A 21,483-nucleotide genomic window follows, 5' to 3' on the forward strand; every position below is an offset into this window, starting at 1 on the left:
AGACATACCAGCATAGAGGTTGCCACACCTCAACAGGTCCCCACAAAGACGTTAAACAATATATATGTGTTTGTGTGTGTGTGTATGTGACTGACTCTCTCGGTGTCAGATGGTGAGGGCACAGTTGCTGTTTTCCCTGAGAGGGACAGTCCTGTTCCTCTCTTGCTTCATCGGCATTTAAATCATGCCGCTTGCTGTGGAGGATTGTGGGGACCAAGTCTTTGAACTGTAAGAGTTTGTGCGTCTTCACGCTCAGAAAGCTGAAGGTGCTCATGTACTGGATTATCCTCCCTCCATTCATGCTGTCCTACTTTTTTTTAAGTGTTTAGAAGACTTTGAGCTCATTCTCAATTTTAAGATGTTTTATGGTGAATGTCTTTGGGAGGTGTGATTACTTTAATTTATTTAGCAGACGCTTTTATCCAAAGCAACATAAAGAGGAAGACACCAGCAATTCCTGTTCAATTTCTATAGATTTTGAGTTTACAAAACTAAGAGCCCTGATAAGGCCTAACGTGTCAGAAAAAGAACATGCTCGGAAATTAAGTGCTAGATGAAGAAAATGTTTTTATTTTGTGCAGTGTTTGTGCATGTGCGTGTGTAAGTGTTAGATGATTAGTGTAGTCTGTTCCACGGCATAAATATATTCTAGCATTTTATTTGAGCAAACAGCTTGTGGGATTGGTCGATTAAAAGCTGTGCTGTGTCCAGCAGTGAAGTGCAGACCCTGACATGCCAATGTTCAGATTTGGGTTAATGGACTATATGCAAAAGCCATGTTTAGTGACCTTACACTTGCATCAAACGCACACCCTGTCTCTCTCACTCACTTATAGACACATAGACGGCTCACTTTACTGGCGAGGGCTTAATGCATGTCCCATATTACCGTCCAGTCGAATGAGCTCCGGATCAGAGGTAGTGCTGGTTTCTGTCCATGTGTTAATTCATCCTTTGATCTGAGTTAATTTAGTCTTATACTGGGAGTGTGTAAAAACAAGAGCCATGGGTGGGGAAAACATCACGTGATGCTCGGTAAGTTGGGTTTATAGACGTTTAAAGCTGCCAGTATGGTTACACTTTTTTTTTTTTTTTAAAGGACCCTGTAAACCTGAAATGGTTAGAGGGGCTGGCCAGTGTGACTGTAATCAGATATATATAATTTATAATAAATATATTATATATCTACTGTAACTACTTATTGTAAGTCACTCTGGATAAGGGCATATGATAAATATAAGTGTAAATATTGTGATGAAAAATTATATCAAATACCATATTGACAGAGGTTTTTACTCAAAATGTATCTCATCTTGCCTTCAAGGTGTAGACAAAAAGTGAATCGCAATATATTGTACCAAAAGTATTTTAAATGTTTCGAGATTGATAGAAATAACCGTTTATTTGCAGTTTCAACTTGTAACACACTTTTCCTAGATTCATATATAGATTGATCATTTGTTTAATGTAAAACAAAAAGATTTAATTAATTCAATCAAATTAAAAAAACAGTCATTCTGATGACTGTTCTCAGAAAATAGTATTGTAAAAACTCATCCTATACTCGGGGGTCAGCCTGGTGTAGTCTTTGAAGTTCAGCTAAAACAAAGATGACAGAAATATTGTGTATCATTTAAATAACATAATTGTACTATTTGATCTACTAATTACATTAAGCAGTAATTACAAAAAAAGACAGTCAACAATAATATTCTATTCAATCAAACAGCTGTTTTTTTCTTCTCAAAACTGTTGTCTTCACACTATGCCGTTTATAAGAAGCATGAGGAATTTCATCTGTATGTATGTGTTGCAGAGTTCTGCTACGTTTCTGTACGGCAACGTACAGGAATGTGACAATATGCACCATTTTCTGTACGGTTTCGGCATCCATGCAGATATTTCCATGTGTGGGCATGTTCATGTGTGAACACAAGTGTGTGCATGTTCACCATGTTTTGCCCATGTGGGCGTGTGTGGGAACTCCAGGAATACACACAAGTTCCTTGCACTCCTGAAATGCCTAGGGCGATGGAATAGCTTTACTGCTGATCCTGCTGACCCTATGGAGCAGGTCAGTGTCACTCTTTCGGCCTATATTTAAACAAACTGAGTCCCAAGGCATCCCAAACTCTCACAGCCATACGTTGACCCATCAGTAGCGTGCTAATCCAGAGCGTGCGGTACTGTTAGGTGCTGTACCTAGAAACCAGGTTTTTCAGGTTCTAGTGACAATCAAACGCTAAACCAATCCTGGAATTTAGTTCTGCAATGCAGTTATTTTAACAAACATTGCCATCCATCTTCACACCTGATTTACACCCTGGATTGGCATCTGGATTTCTAACACCAGGCAAATAGTGGTTTTGTGTCTCTGTATGTATTGTTGGTGGGTGGAGCCAGAGTGCAATGCTTATTTTTACATCAAGCAAAATGGACCCTGACTCTATATGGCCATATAGTATAAACAATGGATTAGCTGTTAAATATACAATGTTACAAAAAAAATTATACATTTAGAATTTTGGTTTTGTTATTTTAATGTTATCCCCTAATGTTATTCCAAAATGGGACATCAGATTATTAATGTGTGTGGTGGTGTGGAACCAGACACATCATCAATACATGACCAAACTGATAATTACACATGCGTAATCCATTTTTTACCACATAATGACTTTTGGTGCTGATTGTCTCAGTGAAGGACTGAAGATCCTGCTGCCATTGCTTTGCAGGCAGATTTTGAATTCCTTCGCTGTGACGGGGTTCCTCACACTGTTTTTCTGTGAGCCCTTTTCACCGCTTCGTAAACACTGCTTGGGTTCCCTGGAATCTGGTTATCGTGAGTGTTTTCTTCAGGCTGGATGGATTAAAGAACAAAAGCCAACGCAGGTGTCTCTTTCTCTGCCCAGAGCCCCCTTACTGTATCTCTGTGGAAACCATTGTTGCGGCCCTCCTCCCCAACACCCGCCATCCGGTCCACTCACCCCCCCCTCAGGCCTGTCCCCTATTCGGATCAGGCCTTGGGCAGCATGGGCCGCAGGGGCCATTGTGTCAGAGCCGTAGGCTTGGCCACTCAATACCCATAATCCCCTATTCAAAATCATTGGTCTGGATGAGACCCACACAATGCATGCTGGGTCAGTGGAGGAGACATGGTGGACTGCTGCATCAGGGTTTGAGCATTACTGTGTATGGAGATTACTTTTGTTTCTGTGTTTGTGTTTTTTGTATTAATATCTTCCAAATATCCTCACAAAGATACAGAAGTTTGTGTGTGTGTGTGTGTGTGTGTGTGTGTGTGTGTGTGTGTGTGTTCGAACACATGGTCAGATCCAGTTGCCCTGCGATTCTGAGCTTTCTGATTTGGTCATGAACGGTCAGCTCATTAGATAATGTTGTGGCCCAACATCATTACTGTCACTATTCGGTTAAGTGCTTCCTGTCGATGGGTCCCATGGAACCTGAAGACCAGGTAACAAACACCACTTCTCTTTACTTTACTTTACTTTACTTTATTTAGCAGACGCTTTTATCCAAAGCGACTTACAAGAGGAAGACACCAGCAATTCTCGTTCGAACTTCTCAGAACAGTCAGGTCTCTGACTTGCCCCTCAAACCTAATTTCATGAGTTTTTTTTGGTTTGGGACTCATTTGCCAACAGAGGGAGCTGTAGCTTTCTCACTATCTCATTTTCAGGTTTTCATAACTATTTTTTCGATGAACAATTATGATGGCAATAATTCCTTGTCCTGCATTGGTTAGACATTTTTGTCCAACGTTCTCTGAATAGTTTCACTTCTCGTGCAAGGAATAATTTCAATGTCAGTATAGTTACTGGACTCAGTCTCATGACGCCATTTCTTGCAATTTCCATCAATGCATGCACTCGCAGTTCTTTTTTCTATGCGGGGCCATTCATTCAAGCTTGGAAATAATATCCAGGACATCTATGCATGGAATGAACTGCTATCTACTGGTGTCCAGTGAGGTGGGGTTTGGCAGTGCAGTCTGTCTTAATTACCTGTAACATGGTGGCCATCTGTGGCCTACTCTTTGTCTTTGGGGAGTCTAATCTGGGTTTAGAGATTAGCCTACAAGAAGAGGAGAGACAAGACCACGAGGTCCATCAGTATAGACGAAAGCGGCTGACGATGGTCACTCTTCATCAGTGTCTCTCCAGACTTGGGAACTTCTCACAGTCATTGAGGACCAGCCACACGTTGGGAGGAACTAGCTGTGGGGGGAATATCAGCTTTTCTGCTGTCTGGTGATGTTGATTTGTGTTCTTCTGCTGAACACCTGCAAGGTGTTTGACCTCTGAAATCATTTTCAGTTTCTAAAGTCTAAACTGTTTTTTTTTTCTTTTTTTTGTGGTTCGACTGATATCGATATTTTTGACGTCTCTCTCTGTTTTTTTTTCCTATTAGTTTTTTGTGTTTTACGCATGGATTTTGTAAACTGACACTCAGCGTATTGGACCCATTGTCTAGCAAATCGATGCAAGTCAATTGAAGGCCCCCTGGGAGAGTGAGAAGATGGCAGGAGAAAGAGAGGAGGAGTAGGAGGAGGGGATAGATCCTTTTGAGCCCACTGCAGTGGCTGTAGAAGGGGGTTCCTCGTGGCTCGCAAAATCTCTGTCCAAGCTGGCCCTCCCCCCACGCACTCTGAATTAAAGAGAAAGAGAGGTAAAGGGGTGTTTCCATCCAAAACCCTCTTCAAGCCCACCCACCCCCTCCTGCAGACCCTGGGGAGGCTGCAGGAAGCCCCCAGCAGGCATGATCACACACTTGCAATGCCTCTCGACCAAGCCACTGCTCAGCTGCTGGTACAAGGCGTGCTATGAGGACCGTGACACAAGAAAGCTGCCTGGCCGCCTTACCCGAAAGATGGGCAATGCCCAATTCCAGCCCCAGGCTCTCCCCAAAGCCAACTGGAGGGCAGAGGGGCGCTTGACCTCCAAGGTCCATCAGATGCAGGACTCTCTTTGGACACCAAAGCCCATGCTAGGACCTGAGCGTGGTCTCAAGCGCACTCAGTCCCTCCAGCACCGCAAAGGTACAGCTCTGATTCTCTCTGGGTTTTGGGAGTTTCCAGGAAATCCTTCCTATTGCATTGCTGTCTGGATGGCATTGTCATTGCTTTTTGTTAGATCCCAGATGTGATAAGATCCCAGTGTCTTGCTATAAGTGTAAAATGTATGTAAACGTACTGGTGCATGGAGGCAGTGCTCCAGAATGGCCGATCCAAAGTTGAACAAAAGAATGAGGAAGTTTGTGAACTAGTGCTGTACTCTTTATCATGCAGTCAAAACCAGTATGCTTGGGCGGTCTTTTAAAAAAATCAGTAAAAATAGAAAAGATTGTGTTGAACAAATTGTGTTGTGATGGATCAATTCGTCATGGATCCTGCAATTTGGAGACACATGAGGTGTGAGTAAAGCTCTACTTCGAAACTTGGAAAAGGCGAAAATATCTGATCTTGGAGAGATCCGTACTGGCCCAACCCTAAAATGTCACTAGGATTATGGATTTGGATGGTTGGACTTTTGCAAGCCAAGTCCTGCACTACTAAGGTTTGCCACAAGCTGTGTTCGTTTGTAATTGGGTTAGCATGACTTCTTTTGTCCGAGGCGTTTGGTGGGGCGTCGACGCACAGATTGTCGTTGTGACATCCATGACCTTTGGCCCTCAAGCGGTGCCTGGGATAATTCGGTACGACCTTTTAGGGCTTTCTTATCCAAACATTTCCAGAGCCAAATGTCACCCATGTTAATTCGTTGTGCAGTCATCAAATTGATTGTGCATAACGGGACAAGACACCATGGTCATGCCTGGAATAACCAAAAATTCTTCATCAGACCTTTGACATGAAGAGGTTGTCAATGTACAAAAAAAACAATTTCAGGATTTTTTATGAGAAATGAGAAAAAACTTTTTAGGATTCAAGTGTACTGCTCAGATTTTCTGGCTGTCTTGTGAATCAGTCAAAAAAGAAAGCATTGCGGCACACATTTATATCAATTATTAGAAACTTCAGCATGGATTGTAACGGCCAAATGTTAACAAGTCAAACTTATTGGTCTGAAATGGCAAGTGACGTGATTATTTCAATTTGATTTGGTGACAAGGATTCAAGGTGCAAGAATCATATGCAGTTTTCAGAGGGTTGAATCCAGGCAATCCAGATAAGAGACACGACAGAGCAATTTAACATGCCTCTCGAGGAATAGCTGGACTTGCCCAGGGCTGCTCTGATCTGTAATAGTTGTGTGACAGATCAGTTCTCAAAAGAATCTTTTCTGCCATGATTAATTCAGAGGTGCTGTCTCCACGTGGAGATGTTCGTGTGGTTGATGCTGATGTACTGCTGTGTAGCGATGGGTGCCATGGGTCAGTGAGACCGTGAGAAATCGCTCAGGTGCCACGGAGACGGCCCTGGACATTGCGCCGTCACCTACTCCAATCCGGTGCGTCTCGAGAGCAAGAGTGACAGGTTGAGGTCACAAGGTGACCCAGATTCTGTGGGACGGTCACCTCCGGGAGACAGTTAAGTAGACAGATAAGAGTGAGGTTCATGGATCGAGCAGTGGAACAGAGAACATTAGTTGAATGCTGACAAATCTAATTTATCACTTGCAAATATGCAGCTGCGCTGGAATTGGCTGATATTGATATTATATCAAATATTTGGCGCAGATATTTGGCGGCTATAACAGGGCTGTGTGCTACGCTGCTGCATCCATTGCATTCCCTGTGACGGGGCAAGATGTTGTCCAGATTTCTACAGGATTGTGTTCCCTCTAATGCAGTCGCTCTACTGGTCATGGCGGTTCATAATGTACTGAAGGGTTGTTCTTATTTTTCATTCTAACTCTCAGTAAGAATTTTTATTGAAATGTATACTTTATATTATTTAGGCATTAGGTTTTATAGGTACACTGTGTATGTCTGTCTTGTTGGCTTTTACAGTTTAAGATTGAGAGCAGGTGCTTCAGAGATTCAACCCACCCCCACCATAAGCCCTCATCATGTATTCTGTCCAGCGTCGCATTGGACGTGTCCCACGGGATCAGAAGAAACAGCCGGAAACAGACCTCTGTTCTAATGAGACTTTTTTTTCATGAATAGCATTAAATAGAATTTTTGAGATTTAAAAAATAAAAAACAACGTTTGGGGCAGAGGTTTTGGGGTAGAGGTTAAGGAAGCGGCCCCGTAATCAGAAGGTTGCCAGTTCGAATCTCGATCCGCCAAGGTGCCACTGAGCAAAGCACCGTCCCCACACACTGCTCCCTGGGTGCCTGTCATGGCTACCCGCTGCGCACCGAGGGTGATGGTTCAAAGCAGATGACACATTTCGTTGTGTCACCTTGTGCTGTGCTGCAGTGTTTCACAATGACAATCACTTCACTTTCACTAAACTGGTCTCAACAGAAGACATCTGGTTGTGTGACGCAGGGTGTAAAATCTAGTGATGGGGTTTCATGTCTGGGGTGTTGCTCTCTTGCGCCACGTCTTCATGGCTCTCGGCAAGATATGAAGCATGTTCAGGAACCAGTCGACTTTCCATGTCATTTCTTCCCTTATTCAGCCAATCTGTTTTAGATTTATGTCTAAAAAGGTATTCACTTGAAAGAACTGAAATCCTTTAATGGCCCCACTTGTCCCGGTGTGCCGTGCCAGCCGTCAGAAAGTATGATATCGGAATTTTAAGGCCTCACCTTGCAGCCCTGTGACAGGGATGATTAGTTCATGGTGGTTTAAATGACATTTCAGGCATGCATCTGGTCACAGATATGATCTGCCATCTGTCTCACACTCACATTCCCCACAGCCACTGGATGTGTTGTGACGAGACACGTCACATGGAGTGAAAGTATGTGGCCGGGTGCAGGGGTGTAGACGGCGACAGTCTGATACCAGACTACACTGTGGTTCTGAAACCAGAAACTCCCATTCTCCCGCTCTTTCTTCCTCTTGAATGGAGTAATCCTTGGCCCTCGGCATTGTTCTTGCGCCCCTTGGGGTGTGTGTATGTGTGTGTCAGTATGGGTGCACTAGAGAACAGGCAAATACAAAAGGGACCATCTTTGTTTTGCCTGATAAACTTTTCACTATTTGGGTTAATTCAACCACAAAGAATCACAGCCACTTGTCACAATCCTTACACACAAACACACACACAAACACACACACAACTCTGCAGAAGCCCGGTGACTGGTATGAAACTGGTATTGCTATTAGAATAGCAATGATTTCAGAAATAAAAACAATTTCAGAATTAATTTAAAGTTTTAAATGTGAAATTAGAAGAATTTATATATAAAAAATAATGTTATCTTATTGTATTTAAAATAGTGAAGGCGTCTGAGGTCTTTGTGGTGCGTGGCTCTGTTCTGTTACACTAAACACACACACAAGACATTTCAATACAAGACCACCGTGACCCCCCCTGCCCGCCGGCCGTTATGAAGCGTAATTGCCGTTAGACTGGCACTCATCCGGAAACCAAGGGGAACAATTCATTACGTTTCCCAGAATGCATGTGTGTGTGTGTTGGGGTGGGGGGTGGGGGTGGGGGGTCTGCTCTAATTCTGTCACTAGGGTCCCACTCCATCATGACTCGTCAGATTCTAATTGATCCCTCTCTTGCAGATTTTGGCAAGTTTGGTGGATAATTGGTGTTGCTCCTCAGTCATGGCGGCTGGTTAAGTGGAGGTAATTGAATTGTGGTTGCCAGGTGAGGCCCTTTTAGGCAGGTGGGGGCTCAGGCCTATTGGATTTGCAGGCAATAACCAGTTAGAAGCGGGGAGCAGGTGTACAGTACAACAAAACAAAGACCCATGTGGGTTTTGCTTAACTGGATAAATAGACTGATTAAATGGAAATGCTTGGGCAACCTTGGATTTTATAACCAGTATTTATTTGCTGTCAGCTCAAATTAACGTAGGCTGGTCATCTCCCACTGATATCCGATTGTTGGTTGGATGAATGAAAATCTCTCCTCAGCAAAAACCTTAATCTTATGATCTTCAAGGGACGTGAAATATTGAAGGGAAGGTTTGTTCGTTTAATAGATAAATCTACATTATTATAGGTTGAGTTCATTATTATCCCTACAGGTCCCCTGCTACTACATCATGGCCTTTGATCAATAAGGCTGTGTACGGTTCTAGCTTCATGACATATATGTGTTTTTTTTTTAAAAGAAGACACTTTTGTGTGCATACAGATTAAAGCGAAAAAAACGATACTTTAGTTAAACTCAATGTAGGGGTCCTGCTGTAAATGTTCTTCTGGAAGCTGTTAATTAAATATCAGTTTTATTATGGAAATTGATACAGTATTGCACAATAAATTATTGCAATACTCAAGTGTATCGATTACACTTCTTCTTACACCACTACTGGTCTATGCTAATTTCATATTCCGAGGAAGCATAGAGCAAATCCCTAAATACTGGTGTAGAGGAGGTGTGTATTGGGATGTATGGGTGACTTCACTGATCGATTTTGTTCAATGCTTATATTAATTGCAGCATGAAAAACACAATAAACAAAATCATAATCACACTCGTACATATTTTTGTGTTGATTAAAAACATTTGCTTTGGTAAGAGAGATATATATTTTTCTCTCTCCCTCTCCATCTATCTGTCTCTCATTCTCAAGTATTCTCAGAATCGGAAAAAGCAGAATGCTGTAATTTTGTTTAGCAGAACGGGGTGTATTTTGCCATGGTAACCACCATTTTGTGTAGCACTTAAACCACCAAGCCTAAGTGCAGTGCAGTTCATGTCATTTCAACAGCAGAACAATAAATGTTGGTCTGGCACTTCTTTTTTTGGCCACTAGGTGTCATCATTTCTTTAGCCACAATAGAAGAGCAGTGACAAGCTGGACCAAACATTACTTTAGTATGTGACCTTTGTAGAAAATAATTGTATTTATTTTTTGTAATGCTTAGAAAAAAAAATCCTTAATTGGCAGGTGAATTAACATATTCATAGCATGTTAATTACTCTATACATTAGCATGATATTAACCAACGTGGATGTGCTTTGTTATTGTCATCAAGCCCAAACATAGAATGTCTCATTTCATTTTTATTCACAGAGACTTCCAATAACTTAATTAGTCCCTGGAGTTCATCAGACCAACTTCACCTCGTAGAGCCTTGCATGACACCGACGGGACCCAGCAGCTATTTGAGGTCTCGGTTGTGGGTTTTTTGAGAAAGGATTAAGAGGGTGTGGTAGACCCCCAACGCCATCAGCCATCTTTTAATATCACCTCTCGCCTCTGGAGCACTCACAGGGGACGTTTTCCCGTCACTTACTGAGATGAATCCCCCAGCCCTCTCCAGGGAAGCATTAAAATATTTGCTCTGTTCTGCCTGTTATAAGGATGGAGCATGCAATGACATTCAACCTAATAAGCAAATATATGACGTGTAAACCGGGGGGTAGTGGTACAGGTATTAACGACCCTGGAGGTGAGTTTAAAGCACACGAACTGCTGAAGTCTGATTGGATCGCGGTCTGTTTCTTTATGTGCGAGTTGGTACCGGACCAGTGCGTGTTGCTGTAGCATTAGCCTGGCTTTGCCAGCACAGATGTCAAGTGCATGTTTATCCTGTCCGATCCCCTTAATCTGAGCTGATTCTCAGTGCTGCGGCCTGGTGTGATGGCGTGTCCTGGAGCATTTGCATGGTGACAGCGATAGCTGTTGTGCGCCTGTTTGCATCATCGTCATGGAAACATCCTCTATTGGGACGAGTGGGTTTCTGTGCATAATGGCACGTTGCAGTTGTGCCCTTTGGGAACGTCCTGGGATTTTCACGGCCCAAGGAGCTTCAATGGCACTGGGTGAAGTGTCGAGTTCGGGGAGAGAGTTGTAGTGGTAGGACTGGTTCAGTAGTCGCTAGGCTACCACCCGTATGGAGCGGACAATGACGTTAATACCATGAAGATTAAGATTAATACACGGTATACTCAGACTTCCTTAAATGCGACCTTGGTGCTCCTCAGGTTCCAAGATCTCATTGTCCTGCTTAATAAACCAGAGGCCATATTACCGAAATGTCCGAACTTGCGGATCCGATCCTAACGACTTGGTGACCGTGGTAACTAGGGTTTTTCCTTAATTTACGGAAATGGTAGATGAGAGTTAATGTTCCTCACACAAGTCTTTTAACTTCCAAAATCTTACATAAACTCTCTTTACCTTAGGACTGTAATGCTGTGTCTTTAAGATGTTTTACCACTAATGGATAATAAAATAGAAAAGCACCTTTGCAGGTGGGTGGGTGACAGACATGACGGTCCATGGTCGATGTTGGGTCTCATAACATGAGTTAAGTTAGAATTACAATTCCTAAAGATATGGCTAATATTCTATTTTATACTCTCCTTAACACGGCCTCCATTCTGATTTCAGTTGCGCTTTTCTAGAGCAGAACTTATCAGAACAAATAACAAAAGAGCCACATAGTGCTCTCTTGCATGATGCAGGGGCTTAGGGTATAACCATTAGCAGGATTGAAATCTTACAGTGGAAGTAAGATGAGCGGTCATCAAGAGATAAGAAGCCTCTACACACAGTTCGTCATCAAGTTGGATCTGCTGGTCTTAGACCAGTACAGTCCCAGATGGAGGAGCAACCACTGACTTTTCCCAGAGATAAATATTGCATTTGACAGTCGGTCATGGTCTCCACTAGATCGCTGATAGTTTGCAGCCGTTAGTCTACCTGATTGGTCGGTGGGGCTTGTTGATGATTGGCTGGCCCGATTGTGCCCAAGAAACCTCTGGCTGTGATGGTTAATGAAATGCTCTGGAGAAAAATGGGTCAGTTCATAACTCTGTCTGGTTTTCATCCCCCCCATTGCACACAACAGGCAAGCTAGAAGACAGCAGACAGGAGTGGAAAACACATCTTTATTCTACACAACAGCTCTGGATTCCCAGGTGGCGGTCGGCTCTGTGACCCTGATCTGAACACTTAACCCAGATTATCTCTCTTCAGCCACCTATAATAACACCACACCTCCTTTACCCTACTACAGTGTCATTACATGATGAAGGAACGTTTTTACATCACTCACGTTATCCAGGGCTGCATTCCCACTCATATTTTTTACATTATTTTATAGGCACGGTTCAGGGCTGCGTGTTCACAAAACACTATTAGTCAATACCAATAGAATGACATTCTTAGTCCTTAAAAGTACTATGCACTTAGGCCCTGTTCACGTGAGTAGGCTTTTCTATAAACTGGGTTTTTAGTCTTCTAAAAAAACGTGTGAAAGTGAAGTGATTGCTATTGTGAAACACAGCACAGCACGTGGTACACAACGAAATGTGTCCTCTGCTTCTGATTATGGGCAACCTCCTGATTATGGGTCCGTTTTTTTACCTGCTAGGCCACCACTGCACCCATTATCTGAAATGTCATCCACACGGACACACGGAGAAAGGGCCCGAACGCCGTTGTAACCCCCCACCAGACCTGTAAGGGGTGTTGTAAGCCATCATGTTTCACCCAAGGTGCTCTTCTTGCTTGGCGTTTATTTCTCCACCGCAGTGAGTTGAACACATTGTTGTTCTCCAGCCTTGTCTTTTCGTTAGAAATGTGCACCATGCACCAAAGCAAAACTGAACCAAAGAATGATGGTGCCAAATCCAATATTTAATTATTGTAAAGTTATTTACTTATTTCCAAGTTATTTAAATCAGCCTTTAACTTGTTCAAGGTTTTTTCTATATTCCAAGAATATAAAAATAATTAGGTGTATAATGCAAAATTAGATATCCTGGAAGAATGGTTGTAATGGGTTATCGCCTGGTCCCTCCATCGCTAAAGGAAGACATTCATCTAGACTCTTCTCCGTCTTGGCCCCTCGGTGGCGGAATGAACTTCCCCTCGAGGTCAGAACAGCTCAGTCACTGAGTATTTTCAAACGACAGCTCAAGACCTTCCTCTTTAAAGAATATTTAGATGAACTTGTAACTTTCTTATTGTTGAACTTGTGTACAGAATCTACAACAGAGTGAATAAAAATATTCATAGTTGGGGTCCTAGTGAACCAGAATTGATCTCTTCATCGATGGTAACTTGAAAGCACGTTGTAAGTCGCTCTGGATACGGGCGTCTGCCAAATACCTTAAATGTAAATGTAATTAGCATCTTACAGTGCATCCGGGAAAGTATTCACAGCGCATCACTTTTTCACATTTTGTTATGTTACAGCCTTATTTGAAAAAAAAAAAAGATTAAATTACACACAACACACCATAATGACAATGTGAATAGTTGCTTGAGGTTTTGTCCAATTTATTAAAAATGATAAACTGAGAAAGCACATAAGTTTTCCACGAAAGACAAAATTGAGCTCAGGTGCCTCCTGTTTCCTCTGATCCTCCTTGAAATGTTTCTGCAGCTTAATTGGACTAGATAAGACAACCATCTCTGAAGCAATCAGGCCTGTATGGTAGAGTGGCCAGACGGCAGCATATTGCAGCCTGCCTGAACTTGCCAAAAGGCACCTGAAGGACTCCCAGACCATGAGAAACCAAATTCTCTGATCTGATGAGGCAAAGATAAATCCAGGATAAAAACCTGCTCCAGAGCGCTCTTGAACTCAGAACTCGGGCGATGGTTCATCTCTCAAGCACACAGCCAAGATATCAAAGGAATGGCTTCAGGACAACTTTGTGAATGTCCTTGAGTGTCCCAGTCAGAGCCCAGACTTGAGTCTGATTTAACATAGAGATCTTAACATGGCAGCACCGACACTTCCCATCCAACCTGATGAAAGGTGCTGCAAAGTGGAATGGGCGTAACTGGCCAAGGATAGGTGTGCCAAGCTTGTGGCATCATATTCAAAAACACTTCAGGCTGTAATTGCTGCCAAAGGTGCATCGACAAAGTATTGAGCCATTATGTACGTGTGTGTTTTTTTATTTTTAATAAATTTGCCAAAACCTCAAGTAAATATTATAAATATTCCCATTATAAACATTCTTGTTTACATTTTACAGCATTCGTCAGACACCCTTATCCAGAGTGACATACAATCAGTAGTTACAGCACAGTCCCCCTGGAGCAGGTTAGGGTTAATGTAAATTTCCCACTTGTGGGACTAATGAAGGATCATCTTGAGTGTCTTGCTCAGTTACACAATGGATTTGAACCTGGGTCTTGCGGTTAATAGGCGAATGTTTTACCCACTAGGCTACTAACATCCTACCATTTTGTGTGGATGGGGCCCTAGACTCCATTTTTAAAAACATTTTCATACTGCCTTATGCAAATCAGTTATCACATCTCCTTGTTCTTTAGCCTGGCTAGAAGACAGCCTCAGCACAACGTTGCCTGTGGTAACTATGGTAATCAAAAACAAAACAAAATACCCTCCCGTTTTCAGAATTTTGGTATCAACAGGTATGGTGAGTACATCCCTACTCTGTACATCTTCTTACTGCACATAAATGCATGGTACAGCTAAGCCTTTATTTTATTCATTTGAATTTGTGATTAGAGAAGATGATGTAGTTGATGTTGTATTGGTGAAAAGTATTGGAAATGAATGAATGAATTGATGAATGAATCAGTGAATCAGTGACGTAGCCTTGCCCAGTTTAAGACATCTAAATAATGTATGAGATTGTCTGCTCCCCCCTGCTCGAGGGCGGCTGGAGACATAACAGAATGTAGGTCAGACTCCAGCCAGCATACGCTACTGCAGTGTGTAAATATGTCTCCACCGGTAAACTTCCAATCTAAAACCTCCATGTCCTAACGCCTCATTTATGTTGTTAGTCTGTCACGGATCGTTTCTGTGGTGAATTAGTTCCCTATCAGGGCTCTAAAGCGCTGAGGAAGACTCTGTGGATGATCGTGGATGACGGCATCCATCTGAGACACAGCAAGCATGGAGACATACAGCCATCAGCTAAATGGGTTCAGCCAGCCATTGACAAGCAGACGCTGGAGCCGTGGACACACACACACACACACACACACACACACACACAGAGGATATATATAGACACATATACAGCCGGCGTAGACACAACAAACAGAGCAGTCGTCCACCCACAGAATAGAAACGTCTCCTCGCTGTAGAAATAAGCAGGGGCATGGAGATAGCCCGGGGCCAAGGCTCTGGAAGGCTCTGGAAATATATGGGCACCAAGAAAAGCTCTTTGATGCGCAGAGACCACTGGGAATTGGGGGGAGGCGTCGGATCGATACACCCAGAGACGGGGTGGCTGCTGAGTGTACTGGAACATGTCTGTACAGGTAGCCTAGTTTTGCGGGGCAACAACACAAGTAAATAGTGCAATTGTATTGCATGCTTACTTTTAGTACTATGAGTATAAACAGTGGCCTTCAAATGCAAACACAGATCTGCTGTGCATGGAAACAATCTACATTTATTTAGTCATAAAAATAACACGTTAATGTATTAAAAAGAAAGATTATACCCTCTTATTTGGTTGACAAGGTACAGTACAGGCCAAAAGTTTGGACACACCTTCTCATTCAATGTGTTTTCTTTATTTTCATAACCATTTACGTTGGCAGATTCTCACTAAAGGCATCAAAACTATGAATGAACACATGTGGAGTTATGTACTTAACAAAAAGAGGTGAAATAACTGAAAACATGTTTTATATTCTAGTTTCTTTGCTCTGATTACTGCTTTGCACACTCTTGGCATTCTCTCGATGAGCTTCAAGAGGTCGTCACCTGAAATGGTTTCCAACAGTCTTGAAGGAGTTCCCAGAGGTGTTTAGCACTTGTTGACCTATTTGCCTTCACTCTGCGGTCCAGCTCACCCCAAACCATCTCGACTGGGTTCAGGTCCGGTGACTGTGGTGGCCAGGTCTCCACTTTTTGTTAAGTACATAACTCCACATGTGTTCATTCATAGTTTTGATGCCTTCAGTGAGAATCTACCAATGTGGTCATGAAAATAAAGAAAACATTGAATGAGAAGGTGTGTTCAAACTTTTGGCCTGTACTGTATGGGATCACTGTCAATCCTGTTATTTTTAAGGGATTAAAGCATTGCCTGAAGACTAATGAACCCATTGCATCCAAAGCACCATGGTCCATCAGAATGAGTGTGAGGGATGGATTCTTGACATTTCATGACAGTCACGTACATAGGTACAAACTGTGGGAGTTTACAGTAAGCTTACTCCCTTTCAAAAACACAAACACGCTTAGAGGGGTGTGAAATATGACACTTTCCCGTTAGGAGGCGGGTGAGAGGTTGCCAGCAGGGAGCAAGAGGTCCCTGACCCCATGAAGCACAAATCACCTGTGACTGCGGCACAAAGGCCGCTGGTGCCCTGCTGCAGCTGTGCTGCTGTGCTCGACAGGACGAGTTCAGCCGCGGCTGAAATCTCCTCGGGGAGTCGCATTAGGCGCCAATTCGCCGCATGATAAGGTGACGACAAAGCGGCAATTACGCGGCCACTGGTGTTTACTGACATGATTTCTGTTTGCTTGTCAGGCAGGTCCACTCATGAGGAGAGAGTTTTGTCTGTGGCCTGTGCCTCTTTAATTTACTGACCATTTAATTATTTATAAAACCAAACCATGGGTTGCCAGGTTGAGTGAGTCGTAAATGCTTCTCAAATTCCTCAGATCACCATTATTATTGACTGATGTAGAGCAAATCACCTAAAACTGCACCCACATAGTGGGTTTGGAAAATGAAAATAAAAGGTTTTTAAACATTTCACACAATATTTCTTGTCCAGGTAATTTTACTAATGCAATTTAGCGAGTTCTGGCTCAAAAGTGTATAATTACGTAAAAATGATGACTATGACGCCAGAGTGCAAGAAAATGCATTGCATACTGTCATTGGAAATGGATGTGGAATCAGAAAAAAATATTTTACAATAACAGTTAGCCAACTAACGAATATGGTCCCTAAAAACAACTTTTAGAAGAAAACCATCTCCAAGCTTTTTGCAGTTAGTGGCCACATTCATTTAGGGCATATTCTTGTATTTCAGCTTTGTTGCCGCGTCTTCCCGCTTTTTCCTTTTGCCTCTTTCTCTTCTTGTTCTCCACCTCTGCCATCTTTTCCTTCCACATATACCTCAAGTGTTTCCTGGAGTGGAGCTCTGTTACTTTCCACATCAAAGCAGTGTTCCCTCTGTTCCTTCGAGAACCTTGTTGGGCTTTAAATTTTTCTTTCTGCTCACACATGTGTCTAGACTTGTGTTCAAACAGCTTCTTTTTTTTATTATTGTAAGAATTCTTTCTTTCCTCGCCACATCAAATCACAAGTCTGCGGTCGGGGTCTGCCGTGTCCTCGCCGGTTGGCTTTGTGTCCTCAGGCTGTTCCCCAGGCACCACAATAGAGCAGGTTCCCATAGACGGAGGCCCAGCCCTGTTCTCTCGCACAAAAGCTGGCCCTGCCTTACTGCTCCTCGTGCTTATACGCTCACTTTTCAAATTCGACTTTCACAAAACCCTAATCCGCCACTTCTGCTTACATTTGGGCCCATGGGCCCATTTCCTCTTCCCACTCTCCTCTCTAATGCGAAAGTACACACAAAAAGTACTTTATTTTCTCATCGAGGTGCTATTATGTACTTGTTCTTTTGTTTATATGGTAAGATCTATCGCTGAAGTGATGAGGTTCACAGAAACAAGGACTGACTGGACAACGTGGTTGGTAAGCACAAAGTAAGGTTTGGGAATGGATTAGAGTTTAAATGGAAATGTTAAGTGGTGGAAATGTTAGTGGTCCGTGTGTGTGTGTTTGTCGTGTATGTGTGACCTAATCTAGTAGTCATACTTTCAACCGGTTTGGTTGGCCTGATCCTCGGCTATGTTCTGGATTTTAGTGCCATTCAGATGTGTGTGTGTGTGTGTGTGTGTGTGTGTGTGTGAGTGTGTACTGGAATCCCTGTAGCCACTCAGACCAACACAAAGGATCAGGTCAGTTGGAAAGACGTGGCTTGACGTGATGAAAGGAGATGAAGAGAGGGAACGAGAGACGGGGAAGAGAGGAAAAAGACTGTGGAGGATCTTGCTTTTTCTGTGTGGTTGTGTATGTGTGTGTGTGTGTCTTCACCTTTCCTAGGGCAGTGGCACTGAGTGTCAAGTGTGCGTGGGAAATGAAGCCAGTGCTAAAACCATTAGGAACCCATCAGAAGACAGAAGGATGTCCTGAACCTGTGTGTGAACGTCCATTTGGGCGACCCTGGCCACGTTTGTTTAGTGATGCTGGATGTTTGTTTAGCTGTTGTCTGCTTTATTTTGCTACCTGTTCCTCAGTGTCCACATGTTTTGCATGGATATGATGGGAAAAGCATTTGTGCTCACACACACACACACACACACTTACACACACACATTTACATTTACATTTATGGCATTTATTAGACGCTCTTATCCAGAGCGACTTACAATCAGTAGTTACAGGGACAGTCCCCCCTGGAGCAACTTAGGGTTAAGTGTCTTGCTCAGGGACACAATGGTAGTAAGTGGGATTTGAACCTGTGACTCTGTAGTCTTCTGGTTCATAGGCAAGTGTGTTACCCACTAGGCTACTACCACCCCTTCAATCTCAGGGCTCATATTCAGTATGTACTTTGATTCTGTCTAACTACAGCACACTATGAATTCAATATATTACCATAATAAAACTACTTATATAAAGCCAGCAAAGGCATTACATTTTCGCTGTCAAACTGTGGCTTCTATTAAGCAATATCACAACAGCCATAATGCAATACTATGGCAGTATTGAGATATGGCAAAATTTATATGTTGAGATTTCTACACACAACTTTTAATTAAACTAGAAATTTTATGTTGTCTTTATTTCCCTTGTGGGGACGTTGAACAAAGAAAAAACAAAACAGTTTATGGAATTATGTATTCATTGAATGGGTTTTTAAAAATGTGTCTCCATGCTGTGTCGTGGTGACACAATAATATGCTAGTATTGTAAAAGCAGAATTGTATGTCTCTATACATAGTCTGTGTTTTCTTGGTGTTTTCTTAGTGGGTCTGTGACATGCACTATACATGCATGTGGGTGGGTGTGAGAGTGTGTGTTTGACTTGGACTGGTGTGGGGGGAAGGGGGTTTTGCAACAGAATGTGATGCCAGGAGGTGAGAATGGGCTGTGTGTGTGTGAGGAAGTGCATGTGCATCTGTCAGAGAGTTGTTTCCAATTGTTTTTTTTTTTATTTCTTTCACCCATTTCTGATAGTAATTACTAACATGTGGGGGACCTCTAGAATTGAATCAGATCTTTCAGCAATACCAGTCAGTCACACCAACGCACATGTGGGTTTTTTGGGGGGTTGTGTTTTGTACCATTGCGTGTCTGAGACCCTTAGTAGGTCGGGCCGAGCCTGTAATCCTGTATCTTTTGCTCCACTTTACAGCAGCTGAACAGGCTGACAACAATAGGGCTTTAATTATTGGATGTCTCATCTGCATACATTATCTTAATACTGTACGCGTGGCAGCTACACACACACACACACACACACACACACAACAGCAGGTCTGTCTGAAGCTGGCACTAAGAGCCAAATTGAGCAGGCTTCAGAGGGCCACTTGGCACAAGCGTGCTGCTCAAACACACACACACACACACACACACACGTCACACATTCACAAAACCATCTCTCTCTCTCTCTCTCTCTCTCTCTCTCTCTCTCGTTGTATGTAAAAGTCCACTTTTGCACAGCTCACTGAGATTGAGACACAGTGAGAGTGGGCGTGGTGACCCTGATCACTGGATCGTTCGCAACCCTATTCATCCCAAACCCCTCCGACCCCCACCCCCTATCACAGTGCCCTCCGTAATGAACAGAAATGGGGATGTGGGTGCTGGGGGTGGGGGAGACAAATTTTTCTTGCATGTTTTTATGTAATGTGTATTGTAATCACCTTGCCTCTCACCTTATTACATATTTTGGACGATGCATCTTTCTGTGTAAGGAGAGAGAGAGAGAGAGAGAGAGAGAGAGAGAAAGATTTGGATCGATAAGCAGATTGTTTGCAATCTAGAGTATATTTCCTTGGCACAGATTCACTAGTGATGCTAATATACCAAGCTGGCTTATCTGTGGGAGAGTCTCTACTTATGTCCTTGAGGCTTAAGCATTACACCAACACACACACACACACACACACACACACACACACACTATTAATGTTATATTTATCTCTTTGCATTATCATTCCAGACAAACTATGTATAAACACGTACACACACACATAAAATAGTTATTTTAATGCACAAACTAGTTAAATATGTAGTCCATCCAGCCCAAATGGACTTAATTATACATAAGTTACATAAAAAAACTGAGCAACATATATGAATACATAATTGCACGTAACACCATTCCTACATATAAGCAGCTTGATGTGTGTGTATCTGTGTGTGAAAGCTCCTTGGTAACCATGGCGCAGCGGGACTGATTCTACACCCCTCCCACTCGGCCTCTGGTGTGTGTCTGTGTGTGTGCGGGAAGGGGGAGTGGGTGTTTCCCAGGGCTGGGCTGCCAGCGGGAGTGGGGTGTGTGTGAGGGGGTAGGAGAGAGTCTGCTGGACACTGATCTGACTCAGTAGTAGTTAGGTGCTGACTGGGAGAGCGAGAGAGAGAGAGACGGTCAGCGTATGTGTAGAGTTTGGGGGTTCGGTTACCTGCCCTGTTCTCTGTTCTTTACCTGTTTGGGGTTCTGCACACCCATGTGCAGAGATACCATCTGGAATAATGGTGTTCATTGGGACCTCGCTCAAATCTGTTATTAAATACTTCAAAAAGAAGGGTAAGCACATGGTTGATTTGCATTTTCATACTAATCACCAATGTTTTTTAAATGTTGACCTTGGAAAAATATGTTTTCACCAATTCTGTGAGGCTCTGCTTGGAAAGACATTAATTTGTATTTCAAATTTTATTTGTCACATACACAGTCATACACAGTATGATATGCAATATTTGTGTGTCCATATAAGTAATTACTTATGCAGAGGGACAGCGGTGTGTGTGTGTGTCTAATCACATTCGATCAGGTGTGTAGAAGTAGAACCTCAGTGGCCTGTCGTTTCTGATCACATTAAAACAGACAAATAACCACAGTTATTTATTGTCATTTTGCTGTAGGTATTCTTTTTGTTGGTCACATACCTGTGAACCAATCAGGACACTCCCTGGCTTTACCCGATTTGTCTAAAACTTGTATATAAGCGTTCGACTGATGATCTAGTTGTCCAGGGTCTGTGTGCTGGGCTCTTTATCTGTCGTCAGTGTGTGGTTTTTAGGGTGGGGGCGGACGGTTGGAGAGATTATTTGAGGTTTTTGAAAAGACCCCCTCTCGGCTGGGTTAAGGCCGATGTGGAGATTGATGTTGGAGGACAATGTAGGTTTTGTTCTGGGTCTGGGCTGCCCTTGGTCCTTGGTCCTCAGACCCAGGCCT

General features: G+C 42.9%; 1 protein-coding gene across 5 annotated transcripts in view; it reads left to right on the forward strand.

The window, feature by feature from the left end:
- The window catches only part of nhsl1b (NHS-like 1b), an 86,745-nt gene that overhangs the window by 45,668 nt on the left and 19,594 nt on the right, over positions 1 to 21,483 (forward strand). Inside the window, exon 1 of one of the 5 annotated variants that reach the window (XM_028953591.1) lies at positions 4,990 to 5,059. The exons of 3 other annotated variants lie outside the window; for them this stretch is intronic. In XM_028953591.1, coding sequence (XP_028809424.1) covers positions 5,005 to 5,059 — 55 coding nt within the window. In that variant the 5' untranslated portion in view covers positions 4,990 to 5,004. Of the gene's footprint in view, positions 1 to 4,989; positions 5,060 to 20,610; positions 20,833 to 21,483 lie in introns of those variants that run through there. One more of the 5 variants, XM_028953592.1, reaches the window with a different exon arrangement.

Source organism: Denticeps clupeoides, chromosome 14, assembly GCF_900700375.1.
Source record: "Denticeps clupeoides chromosome 14, fDenClu1.1, whole genome shotgun sequence".
Lineage (NCBI taxonomy): Eukaryota > Metazoa > Chordata > Actinopteri > Clupeiformes > Denticipitidae > Denticeps > Denticeps clupeoides.